The sequence below is a fragment of the Pyrus communis genome, chromosome 8 (assembly GCF_041283825.1).
Source record: "Pyrus communis isolate YQ-2024b chromosome 8, ASM4128382v1, whole genome shotgun sequence".
Classification (NCBI taxonomy): Eukaryota; Viridiplantae; Streptophyta; class Magnoliopsida; order Rosales; family Rosaceae; genus Pyrus; species Pyrus communis.
Window position 1 is genome coordinate 22,097,897 of NC_142572.1, and position 13,376 is coordinate 22,111,272.

General features: G+C 35.8%; 1 protein-coding gene across 2 annotated transcripts; it reads right to left on the bottom strand.

Moving 5' to 3' along the window:
* Window positions 1-201: 201 nt before the first annotated feature.
* CYP722A1 (cytochrome P450, family 722, subfamily A, polypeptide 1) lies at window positions 202-4,799 on the bottom strand. Of its 2 annotated transcripts, none has more exons than XM_068458233.2 (10): window positions 4,455-4,799; window positions 4,056-4,367; window positions 3,468-3,789; window positions 2,916-3,065; window positions 1,660-1,932; window positions 1,479-1,565; window positions 1,127-1,205; window positions 920-1,026; window positions 666-787; window positions 202-492 (listed from the first exon to the last, which is right to left on the bottom strand). In XM_068458233.2, the coding sequence occupies exons 2-10, from the start codon at window positions 4,304-4,306 to the stop codon at window positions 396-398; spliced, it is 1,488 nt and encodes a 495-aa protein (XP_068314334.2). In that variant the 5' UTR covers window positions 4,307-4,367; window positions 4,455-4,799; the 3' UTR covers window positions 202-395. The 2 variants fall into 2 exon arrangements, with proteins under 2 accessions (XP_068314334.2, XP_088554304.1); XM_088698178.1 differs by having other exon boundaries at window positions 4,056-4,332; window positions 4,455-4,541.
* Between the last annotated feature and the right edge of the window lie 8,577 nt (window positions 4,800-13,376).

Consider the following 13,376-nt stretch of genomic DNA (forward strand, 5'->3'; position numbering starts at 1 on the left):
TAACGCGTTCAATGCGACATCAACGAATTTTACTCCTCGGCCGAGCTTAGCCGACGAGTTGGCACGCCCCGCATTCAACCGAAGGACGTAGTTAGCTTATTAGTTATTCGGCCTATGCGCCACGTAGGTTTTTGTAATTTTTAGAGTCAACAAAAAAAAAAAATATATATATATATATATATATATATATATATATATATATGGATATTGAAATGATGCCTTCATCTTGAATATTCTGATACATTAAAGCTGATTTAATATGTTCCTAATGGTAATTTTAAATACAGTGTTAAGCTAACTACCCAACATTCAACAAGCAGAAAGTCTGGACCTTGAGATTTTAATCGACATGGAATCAGCTAGGCATCTTATTGCTGATATCTGGGGGTATAATTCTAAGCGATACAGGTCACGGTTACCGGACAGCCACTTTTTAATTTTGAGAAGAGCCCCCATTTTTCAATACTGGAGTCTGCGTCAATCACCTTCCACCTGGATAAGGTTTTACATCAATTAAGAGTTGTAAATAATCATCTTAATTTGTCAATATAATTATGAATTTTGGCATTCCACGTTGATTAATTACTGAATTATAGCTTGAAACCCTAGCCTCAAATTCAATGATCGATATCAAAAAAGAAGGGAAAAAAAGTGAGATATGCGACCTGTAAGTAGTGGTGAGGCGGTGGAGAAAGACCAGCATCATGGCCTTGGCCATGTTCATCCCCAGGCATGTCCTCCCTCCCATCCCAAAAGCTAAGAAGCTGTATGGTACTTTTGACTCATCCTGCATGCATGCATGCGGTTTATCACAAAGTCGAATTCAGTGAGTTGCAACTTTTAATCATGTACACATGTTTTAACTTAATTTTAACAAGAAATTAATTGAATGAGGTGAATTATATCCATGCATACGTACGTCAAACCTTGACGGATTGAACTTGTTGGGATCAGTGTACACCGTAGGATCAAGGTGTACTGATTTAGCATCAACATTCACATTCCACCCTCTCTTGATCTTAAATCCTAATGCACCCCGAGAAACACAAATCAATCAACAAGTTACATACACAGACAGACAGAGGGAAAATAAATGAAACAAACATATTTTGTTCAAAGCTCAAACCTTCCATCTCGCAGTCCTCGAGAGCTAGTCTTGGAAACCATGGCACGACAGAAGCCAACCTTAGGGATTCTTTTACCACCTAATTGACACACCCAACTCATTTGTTCAATCAATTAATAAACGAAGTATATCACGAAACATGTTGTTTTTAATAGTTGCGAGTCTTCAAGAACAAGCATATGACCATCTGATCAATTGGCATTAGTCTCAACTCTAAAGAGGTCCACATGTGTATGTAGACGATAATTATTGATAAAAGAACCAAAAAAAAAAATGTTAGAGAAAGTTGTTTCTAGGTTTGTTAAATAACACAAATGCCAAAAGTGAAGTGAGTATTGTTGATTAATAATACCTTAGAAGCATACGGCATGTCGTTAATGCTCTCCAGTGTTAGAAATGACTTTGAAGAAGTTTTTCTCGCCAAGTCAAGTTGTTCTTTCTGTTTCAATCAACAAAAAAAAGTAGCATATTATTCACTAATACAACTATAAACAAAATTAATAAGAGAAAGTGAAGCCTTAACTCTGACTTACCATAAGAGTGTGAAGCACTTCTGGGTTCTCGTCTAAGAATTTGACCATCCATGTCATTGCACTGGCTGTTGTATCCTGACCTGCAATGATCATGGTTAATATATTGTCTTTTATCTCTTCATCTGTTAGCTGCCGGGCAGTAGTGCCTGTTTCGCCACATGCTTTTTCATCCTCTGTCAAAAGCCGCTGTAAAAGATCTTCACACTTAACTTCTAACCCTTTTCTCCTTTCACTAATTGCATCCCCAATTATTCCCATGATTTTCTTTCTTGCCTGAATCATACAGTTTGAGCCTGGTTAGGTTTTGAAATTGAGGCCTAGAAGCCTATAAAGATGAATACAAAGCCCAATTATGAGATATTTTGGGCCTTTTTTATATTTATTTTTTGAGTACTGGAGCAGTATTGGAGCAAATATTTCATGTGTAGGGGCTCTCTCACGTACATGGAAAATTTAAACTCAAAACATGAGAGATTGAAGTAATTGCATAAAAATTAAAAGACCCCAATTTCAATAAAGAGAACTAAAAATGTTGTACAAACCTAGGAACCCGAATATGAGGTAAAGAGTACGCAAGAAATTTTTTAAAATATAACTTAAAGCCAAAGAAAAGTTGATAAAATGAGGAGGGGAAGTGAAGACTGCACTTCTATAAGAGGGATGAAGAGAAAAATAAGGCTGACTTGGAATGGAAAATAGTTAGATTGAGAAAACACTTGAAAAGGGTATTAGACTGATATGCAGCAATAACATCTACAATACTAGCAAGGAAAAAAAAGCAGGATGGGCAAGGGACCATTCTAGCCCCTTAGAGCATCTCCAAAAGAGATGTTAAATTGTCCAAATCAGCAATAACGGTAATAAAAGACAACATTAATGTTTTCCAACCGAAAAGCTAAATCTGATATGGCATGACATGAATTGACATCTCTCCTCCTTACTGCCAAATTTGATAGCACCTTCAAAAAAAATTTAATTAATTATTAAATGCTTTTTATTAATTTTTTTTTTTAGTTTAAAGCATTATCATTTTGTTTCTTTTCATTTCCAATGCAAAGAAAGTACATGAATTATTATTTTATGTTTAAAATTTGACATATCGGTTGGAGAGCAAAAGTTTAAAAGATGTCAAAGTGCTATGTAAGCCTTCAAATTTAAATTTTAGGTTTAGAATTTGACATCTCCTTTAGAGATGGTCTTAGTGGCTCCGCCAAGGGAGGAAGGATTCGAACGCGTAGTTGAATATAGTATTTTACCTGAAGTCCTTTGTAAAACCTAGTCCTCGGTAACCTTAAGGGGAATGATAACATCGCTTCACAAACATGAGCCACCTCCTTTTGCAACACCTCTAGTTCGTATCCGCTTTCCACGCTTATCAACATCTTGCACATAGCTTTGCTGGTTATCTGCCCCAAAATGGAACTTACATCAAACACCATATCAAATAGTAATCACAAAAACTAGCAAACCATGATCTGTTTTGAAATGCTTTCTGAATGTATAAATTAAAGCACTTTAATATAACCCAAAACGCTTGTGACAATAATAGAAAACGTTAAGTATTAATGAGTGATTTTTCAAGAAACAATTAATTTTTTATTATAAAATTTCACAAGCTTTAAAGAAAGGCCCTTGTGAATATAAATTATTTCCTTGAAAGTATTCATTCAGTCTTCATTATGCCAAGCAGGACAATTTAAGCTTTGAATGCCAGTGACACAGTTATAGACTTATAGTAAAGGTTTGGAAATTTGATACAGAAATGGAAAATCGCAAGTTCTGAAGAAATTGCATTATTTGTATGTTACCTTGAGTGCTTCATCTTGTATGACCACACAGCTTCTATGCTCCCACCCTCTCAGAGCATCAACAATGAGTTCATCAAACTGTTTGATAAAAACTGATAAAGAATTGGTAGAAAACAAGTTGCTTAGCTGCCCACGAATTAGTTTGTGGTGTTGGTGGGAAGCACAGAGGAGGCTTTGATTTCCGACTAGCGCAGCAATACTTTTCATGTACCTCTTGCTGAATCTCCCCAAGTCATTGTTTAAGACTGCCCTTGCTGACTCCGTGCTTGAAACGAAAACATGCGTCTCTCCGAATATGTTGGTCCTAAAGCAATTTCCATGCCTGCACTTACAGAAATAACGGTGTTGAAGAATACAAGAATCTCACGTTGAAAATTGATAAAATTGAATATAACTTAATTATATTGAGCGGTTTCACTTATAATTACATTTATACTAAAACTTTTTGTGATGAACCACATACAGTACAAGTGGCGAGTTACAAATTAGAGAACAACATAATTAGTGTGGACCGTTGGCCTGTTCGTTAACAGAAGAAATTATAGAGTAAAGGGTAGATCATGCACTCAAAGAGAGAGGTATTATTACCGGAGACGGCAAAGACGGACAAACTCGTAAAGCCCTTTACCACTGTTCAGGGAAGCCATGAACTTCAGGGTTTCTCCAATGAATGGTAATCCTCGGCTGCCTGGAGGAATATCAGCCGTTGATATGTCGTGATTTGAGCAGTTCACTGACTTGATAATTTGATAAAGCAGACATGACAAGGCACCTAATACTACTACCACGGCGTAACAACCAAAAGAATAATAAGCTTCTTGTGGTAAACGGGAAGACATGTTTATTCTTCTGCTACCTTGTTGTTCTGCAGATTTTGAGTAACTTGGTAGGTAGAATGATCTGAAATTTTTATGAAGAACTGAACTCTTGAATTATAAGCGAGAGACATCAACGTACGAGGAAAATTGAATTTTAATGAGTACTTACATGCACTGAGTTTCAACATATATTTGAGTCACAGATAGATTTAATTCGACCGACTTTAGTGACTCAATTTAAGTTGTTGGATAAAACTGTTGGGGAGAAAAAAAAAATTTAGAGTACACAACTCTAACTCAAGTGTTAGAGAGACAATACAAGTAAACAAATTACTTGTATTACACAAACAAAATATTACAACACTCTCAAAGACACTTTAGAAGCAATGACACTCACTCACTTTCTAGAGACAAACTCTAGACCACTCACACTCTTACAAGACTACTCTTTCTTCTCACTCTCACTTGCTTGCTTGCTTACAAGCTTGCTTGGTTGGTTTGTTGATTTGTTGATACAAATGGTGTGAATGCCTTCTCCTTTTATAGGCATGGATGGAACCTTGGAGAAGCATGGACACACCATGCTAGAGATATCTAGATAATTCCACTAACTTCCTAAGCTAGAATTATCTACACTAATCTTGCATGTTGGTGGAAACCTCACCATTCTTCTAGACTCTTCCACCAACTTAAGAAACAGCATTCTAGTCATTTCTACAAAGTACTACTTTAACTTGGATAATCTAGCTAACCAACCTTAGTGAATGTTCTAGAATTCTTTATTCTAGATTTGTGTAGGTCCTTTAATGAGATGGGGTTGATTTCTTTAACACTCCCCCTCAACACCATCTCATTCTTCTCTTCATGCCGAGTTGACGACGAAGCTTTTTCTTGCATACCCATTTGCATGATATGGGTTTCACATCTCTTCGCTTTGGCATTGGATTCCAAGCTTGATTTAGCTTTGCTGCAGTGACCTCTTCTCCCAACTTTGAAGCACTCAGGTTCAACTGTTTCTTTTTCTATGGCTGCGTTGGCGTATTTAGGATTTTGCTTCCTGATTCTTGTTGACCTCCTTAGTTGTGATTGTGGAGTTGATACTTCCACTCTACTAGGTCTAACTTCTTGTGGTTGTTGGTACACACCTGTTTGCCAAGGACTCTTAGGTACTTCTTGATCGACATCGTCTCCAGCAAGAAAATCTTCAGGCTCATCTGGACTTGATTGGATTTGGGCAGCTTGGTCTCCCAGTTTCCCTTGCAACGTATCTTCAAACTCTTTTGGGTTGGGCAACGCCTCATTTTCTGAGCACCAACAAGATGATGCTTCTGCATCCCATTCTTCATCCACAGCTAGATATGCTATGGCGTCCCAATCATCTTCACTTTTCTTCTCTAAGTTGGCAACATTACTTTCTACATGCCTTTTGAACCAGCAATCCTTCGCCATGTGGCCATTCTTTCCACAATTGTAACACTTGCCCTCAAATCTTTTATTATTCTAGGACTGACCACGATTACCGTGATACTTCAGAGCTCCCCCTGGCCGAGAACTCCCTCCTCCTTGATGACCTTTTTCATTGTCACCATTTCTTTTAGATCCACCACTAGCACGCTGCTTAAAGCTACCTTTACTTTTGGTGTAGAGCGCTTCCTCCTCACCTTTTAACGAGACCCCTCCCATTTGCTTTGCCAAAGTTTCTTGATCGGCAAGCAAATTCTCGAACTCAACAAATGATGGTTGGGTCGGCCATCCTTGTACAGCGGCAACGAAGCCTCGATATTCGGGTCTCAATCCATGGATAATTATTCTTTTTATCCTGGATTCTACAATGGCAACACTAGGATCTAATTCAGAAATTTCACGGCAAATAGACTTTACCTTGTGGAAATACTGCGCAATCGTCATGTCCCTTTGGGCCACTGATAACAACTCATTCTCGAGAAGCTACAGTCTTGTATCGTTCCTCTTTGAAAAGAGTGTGGCGAAGGTGTCCCATGCTTCTTTTGGTGTCTTGGCCTTCCGTATGTGCTCTAACATGTCATCTTCAACTGTGGTTTTTAAGGTAAACATGGCCTTACCTGCCTTGATCTTCCACTTCCTCAAAGCGCCGCTGGTGTCTTCTTCTGGCTGCGTAACTTCATTACCACCGACGACATCCCAAAGATCTTGGCCTTGTAGGTAAGACTCCATACACGTCGCCCACGTGTTGTAATTTTTGTTGTTCAACTTCTTGATTCCTCCAACAACTTGAAGGTCTCCCATCGTGTCGGCATAGCTTCAATAAGCCAAACAAGATTAACAAATAATCTTGCGAAGTACTAAACTTCTCACGATTCTCAAAAGCTTCAATAGAGACGGTCCCTGATCATACCGCTCTGATACCAATTGTTGGGGGAAAAAAAAAACTTAGAGTACACAACTCTAACACAAGTGTTAAAGAGACAATACAAGTAAACAAATTACTTGTATTACACAAACAAAATATTACAACACTCTCAAAGACATTTTAGAAGCAATGACACTCACTCACTTTCTAGAGACAAACTCTAGACCACTCACACTCTTACAAGACTACTCTGTCTTCTCACTCTCACTTGCTTGCTTGCTTACAAGCTTGCTTGGTTTGTTGATTTGTTGATACAAATGGTGTGGATGACTTCTCCTTTTATAGGCATGGATGGAACCTTGGAGAAGCATGGACACACCATGCTAGAGATATCTAGATAATTCCACTAACTTCCTAAGCTAGAATTATCTACACTAATCTTGCATGTTGGTGGAAACCTCACCATTCTTTTAGACTCTTCCACCAACTTAAGAAAACAATATTCTAGTCATTTCTACAAAGTACTACTTTAACTTGGATAATCTAGCTAACCAACCTTAGTGAATGTTCTATAATTCTTTATTCTAGATTTGTGTAGGTCCTTTAATGAGATGGGGTTGATTTCTTTAACAAAAACAAGTGTTAACGTTGAGTGGTTGCTGGTGTGGAATAAAAAATGGAGGAAAATTGGGTTGGTGTTTTGGCCGACATGGTTTGATGCGATTTTGAAATAAGGTCCCAAGGTATAACGACAACCAGACAATTCACTTAATCGATTTGGCCGCTCAAATTTGTGCGCTATCTTTTGTAATTATTGATTTGTCGAAAGGTTTTGGCATGAACGCCATTGAGGGTTGATACTCCATACATTGAAATCGCACCCAAGAAGCCTATCCTTTGGCACTAAAACGCCATCAAGGTGCTGCCATCGAAGGCTCCAAGTGGTAGAGATTCCGTTCACATGGTTATCAAATGTATCGTGTTACTAAACGCCTCTTTATTAATTATTGACCACATGAATACAACTAATTAGAAGCAATAATAGATCCCACATATATTTTAGATTGTTCACATGAAGCAATCATGGTTATCAAATTTCTTTCTTTTTTTTTTTAAAGAAAATTCAGGTTTTTTTTAAAAGAAATTAAATTTTTTATTTTTTTTTACCATGTGGCATATATCTGACAGCCATATCAGCACTTAACAGATCAATGGATGGAAAAATGTAACTGATGTATTATTTTGAAATAAAATAGTATTTAAGTTATGAAAGTGAAATGTGAAGATATTGTAAGGAATTAAAATAAATCTCAAACCTAAGGTATGAAAGTGTAATTTACCGATAAATAAAACAATAAACTCAATTATTGCCCCATATAATAACATGCAACATGCTCAACACGGCTCCGGGTTTGCTGTCCCGAAATTGGTGTCTCACTCCTTATTTGTTTGATACTATCACTTAATTGTCGGCTAACTTTTAATAAGTTAAAAAAAAATAATAATAAACAGTAAATAAAAGCAGGCGTAGAGTCCCCTCAGTTCTTGCAAAACACAAAACAATTGACCCCAAATCATAATGAAAGATCAAATTCCAAATTTCCATCCCAATTTTCCCTAGAAACAGACTGAAAATTCTCTTTCCAGGAAGTCGAAGAAGCCGAAAGGAAAAGCATCGCCGCTTCGTCGGCGGTGGGTGAGGTGGTGTCTCTGCTCGATTTCAACGCCCGGGTCTTTCATCACAGAGCTTCGAGCCACCATTTCCATGGCCGGTGACAAAATCTATCGCATATGGATTCTTCTTGTCCATCAATGGCGAACCCGACTGTAAGCAGATGACGTCCTCAATTTTTTTTCTTCGAACCCCGGTGCGCCCACATCCCGCCCCAGATCCGTCAATCTCCATCCCAAAAGCCAACATAGTAAGGGAGGGGGTGGGAGTGGGCATGGGCGGGGACTGGAAACTGTGGAGTTGTCTCTGCTATTTTTATTTTTATTATTATTATTTTTAAGGGTTAATTACAAAAAACTACCAAGTATGGGTCAAGGGTCAAATGACATTTTCATACCTCATCTTTTAAAATTGACAATGTCATACCTCATCTTACGAATTTGTGTCAATGTTATACCTTCCGTTAGTTTAGCCGTTTATTTCTCAGTTAAATGCTGATGTGGCTTGATCGGGACCTATTTTTATTAAAAAATTATTAAAAATAAAAAAAATCATTTAATATTATTTAAATATTAAAATAATAAAGAAAAATTATTTAAAAAAAAAAAAAAAACCAACGTCGTCCCTTCCCCCCTCTCTCTCCCTTCTCCCCATCTGCAACTACAACCCAGAAAAACAGAAGAGAAAAAAAAAAAAAAAACCAATTTGTTTTCCTTGCTCCTCACCCCCTCTTCTCCCCACACCCACGCACCCAACCTCCCCACCTTCGCACCCCACCCTCTGCACCCAACCTCGCACCCACTACCTAACACGCCAAAAAAAAAAAAAAAAAAAAAAAAAAAAAACCCATTCTCCTGGGCGAGGAGAAAATGGGCGGCGGCCCGGGGGGGGGGGTTGGGGGTGGGGGGGGGGTTGGGGGTGGGGGGGGGTGGGGGAATGGGTGTGGAGGGGAGAGGGTGGGTGTGAGGGGGGCGAAGCTACTGTTTGTTTTTTTGTTTTTTTTTTTTTTTTTTTTCTTCTTCTTCTTCCCTCTTCTTCTTCTTCTTCTTCTTCTTCTTCTTCTTCTTCTGCAGGGGGACGAACTGAGTTTCCAATTGTTTTTTTTTTTTTCCTTCTCTCTTCTTCTGCTTCCCTCTTCTTCTTCTTCTTCTTCTTTTGCGGGTTAGGTTGGGGGGGGGGGGGTGGGGTTGGGTGGGAGGGAACGGGTTTGCTGCATTTTTTTTTTTCCTTCTCTCTTCTTCTTCTTCCCTCTTCTTCCCTCTTCTTCTTCTTCTTCTTCTGCAGGGACGAACTGGGTTTCCAATTGTTTTTTTTTTTTTTTTTTTTTTTTGGGGTTGTAGGTAGTGGGTGCGAGGTTGGGTGCAGAGGGTGGGGTGCGAAGGTGGGGAGGTTGGGTGCGTGGGTGTGGGGAGAAGAGGGGGTGAGGAGCAAGGAAAACAAATTGGTTTTTTTTTTTTTTTCTCTTCTGTTTTTCTGGGTTGTAGTTGCAGATGGGGAAAAGGGACGACATTGGTTTTTTTTTTTTTTAAATAATTTTTCTTTATTATTTTAATATTTAAATAATATTAAATGATTTTTTTTTGTTTTTAATAAATTTTTAATAAAAATGGGTCCCAGATCAAGCCACGTCAGCATTTAACTGAGAAATAAACGGCCAAGCTAACGGAAGGTATAACATTGACACAAATTCGTAAGATGAGGTATGACATTGTCAATTTTAAAAGATGAGGTATGAAAGTGTCATTTGACCCATACTTGATGTAGTTTTTTGTCATTAACCTTATTTTTAATTTAGTAAAAGTTAACATGGTTAAATTATAGTTAAATGGTAGCACACGTGTCAAACACATAAAGAATGAGACATGAAGGAGACACTATTTTGGGGAGAGCAAACCCAGAACCGCTCAACAGTCGACACACCCACAAGAAAATGTTAATGCTGAAACTAAATGGTGTAGTCAAACTAAGATTTTAAAGGATTTTAAAAAAAAAAAATTTACGAAAAGCCTGCAATACTATTCACTTTAACGAAAAACCACATTTTTACACTAAAAAAATCAAATATGATATTATTCACTTTACCCTTTATTTTGTTTTTATCGTTAAAACTCAAAGTTTTCAAGTCATTTTCATTAGTTTTCCTTTTTAAAAATAATAGATTTGAAAGGATTTAAGAGGATTAAAGACTTCTACAAAATTCATATGGATTTTAAAGAATTTGAATGGATTGTGGTGGAAGGATTTGAAATCCTAAGAAGTGAGGTTGAATTCTTTTTAGTCTTGGTTATACATACTTTTTGCTCTCAAATCCCACAAAATCCACAACTTATTGAAATCCTCCAAAATCTTAATTTTTTTTTAATACACTTAGATTTGGATAGATTTTAAAATCTTTTAAAATCTTTTAATTGACTACATATAGATTTGAATAGATTCTAAAAAAAATTTAATTGACCACACCTAGATTTGAATGAATTCTAAAATCTTTTAAGTAACTACATTAGGATTTTAAAATCTTTTAAAATCTTCTCAAATCCGAATTTGACTACACCCTAAATGAATGGAAACAGAAATAAAAAAGTAAACCACGCAGGTGTGAACATTATTAATCCATGCATGCATGTATCCCAGCTTCTGGAAGCATATACACGTTTGAATCACGTGCTACACGTTAATCTAATTAAACCTTCTGCAATTTATCATTTTTTTTTAACAAACGATATTATTTACATTAAGAAGAAAGAGGTGATGCAATTTATCTGCTAATCACTTAATTATTTAAAGAATTTAAATGTGTTTGTCTTCCACATTTATCTCAAAATATCAAATATTAAATGTGTTTGTCTTCCACATTTATCTCAAAATATCAAATATTGGCACCTTATGTTAATCGATTATGTTTTTTTTTTTTTTTGTCGAAAATATGTGATATTCAATTAGAGTTATAAGGTAACAATAATTTGACCCTAATATTGCAACAACAAAATTATTTAGACACGTAAACTTTACGCACTTACTAAAATACTTTTTAATGGAGATGAATACGTACAAACACTAAAATACATTATTTAGACACGTAAACTTTACGCACTTACTAAAATACATTTTAATGGAGATGAATACATACAAACACTAAAATACGTACAAACACTAAAATACATTATTTAGACACGTAAACTTTACTCACTTACTAAAATACATTATATGTCGGTCCTCATCATATTAAAGAATATGTTAGTAAATATATTAGTTGACGAGTCATCACCTCACAACAACAAAATTATATGCAAAATCCAGCTTTAATTGGTAAGGAATGAAAAAGTTGAGGTTTCATCATAAAACTAATCGGCAATATGAAGAGCAACCCAACATCAAATAAACAGACTCATATTCCATTGACGTGGTTATCAAATGTATCGTGTTAACAAAAGCCTCTTCAATAATTGACGACATGAATACAACTAATTAGAAGCAATAATAGATGCCCACATATAGATTCTTTACATGAATAATAAAAAAAGTTAATATTCAAAACTCTGTGTTTATTCCTTTCTGGTGCAAAAGCAAACCAACAACATAACTAAGAAAGTACAGGGAAGACCATAATTAAGAGTTAATTTGGGATTATGGTGTTTTTAAATAAACAGTTTATTATTTAAAACAATTTAGGGCATCAAATATGTTTGATAAAACAAAAAGAGTTTAAAAAAAAAAAAAAAAAACTGATGCCAATGACAATAAAAAACATAGAAAAACAGAACCAAGATCTATTCATAGAATAGGTTTTCTAAAAACTAGGAAACAAAATAAAATAACAAACTAGCAAGTAAAAAGCTTCTTATTTAAAATCAAATTCGGATTTCTACAAAATAAAATAATAAACTAGCAAGTAAAATGCTTCTTATTTAAAGTCAAATTTGGATTTCTCTTTTAGAAGCTTAAGTCGTCCCCTATAAATCCTCAAAAGGAATCTACCTCAAAATATGCCATCATGACTTCTAAAATGCCCATAACGTCCAAAAACGTTAATATGGAAAACTGCACACTGGGGCTTTTTTCTTCGCCATGATCAAACAGCTTGCTAGAAAAAAATCTAGAATTTTGATACAACCACCTTGAAAGACTCACGAATATCCACCAATTGAAATCACTTCAAATTCATCCATTTGATTACTTTATGCTAAAAAAAAGTTGAATGTCCTACATTAAAAATATAATTCAAAATATCAAATCTTACCAAAATAACCAATAAATTAATCCTAATATTAGAATAGGGTATAATATTGACTCATCAACCACCACGCCTCCCGTCTACCTTCTTCTCCTCATTCTGCAAAACTCTCTTCCCCTCTTCTCCTTCCAAAGGCGTACCGCCTCCAGCCTTCTCTTCGAAGCCATCGATATCCAATTATAATTTGGGATTCTGCAATTGAAATTTGGGATTTCTGCAATTGGAAGTTGGGATTTGGGAAATTGAAAGGCAATTTGCGATCTGCAAATCAAACGAAAAAAAAAAACACAGAAAATGTGGGAAATTGAAGTCTGAATCGTTAGAGATTATAAAAATAAAAAATAAAAAAAATCTCTAATATATTTTTTAGTACAACTCGCTTAACTTCGGAGTTTTGTGTGAGTTGGTATGATTGCATCCCTTTAATCTTTAATATTATAAAGCCAACACGTCTACTTCACCAAAAAGAATTGGACCAAAAGGCCCTTTGAACAAAAATAAAAGAAAACTAATCGAATTTGATACATGAAAACATGCAAGGGCAATTTTGTAAAAAAAAAATAATCTAAAATTCGTTTTATTAATTAGAAGAAAAAAAGGAAAAAGAAGAAGGAGATGACCTGTTGGACTAAGGAGAGATTAAATCTCATCAAAAAGAGTAATGATATTCATACCATGTTTTTGTATCATATTTTCATACCACCTTAGGTGACATTTAATGTGTACAGCCACATTATTTGAATTAATCAGATTTTTAAATTTAGTTCATTATTTAATAAACTAATAATTAAGAAAAACTAGTTAATTAAATGATGATTGGGTATACGAGAAGTTTTTCTCCTTCATTTCCTTGGGTTTT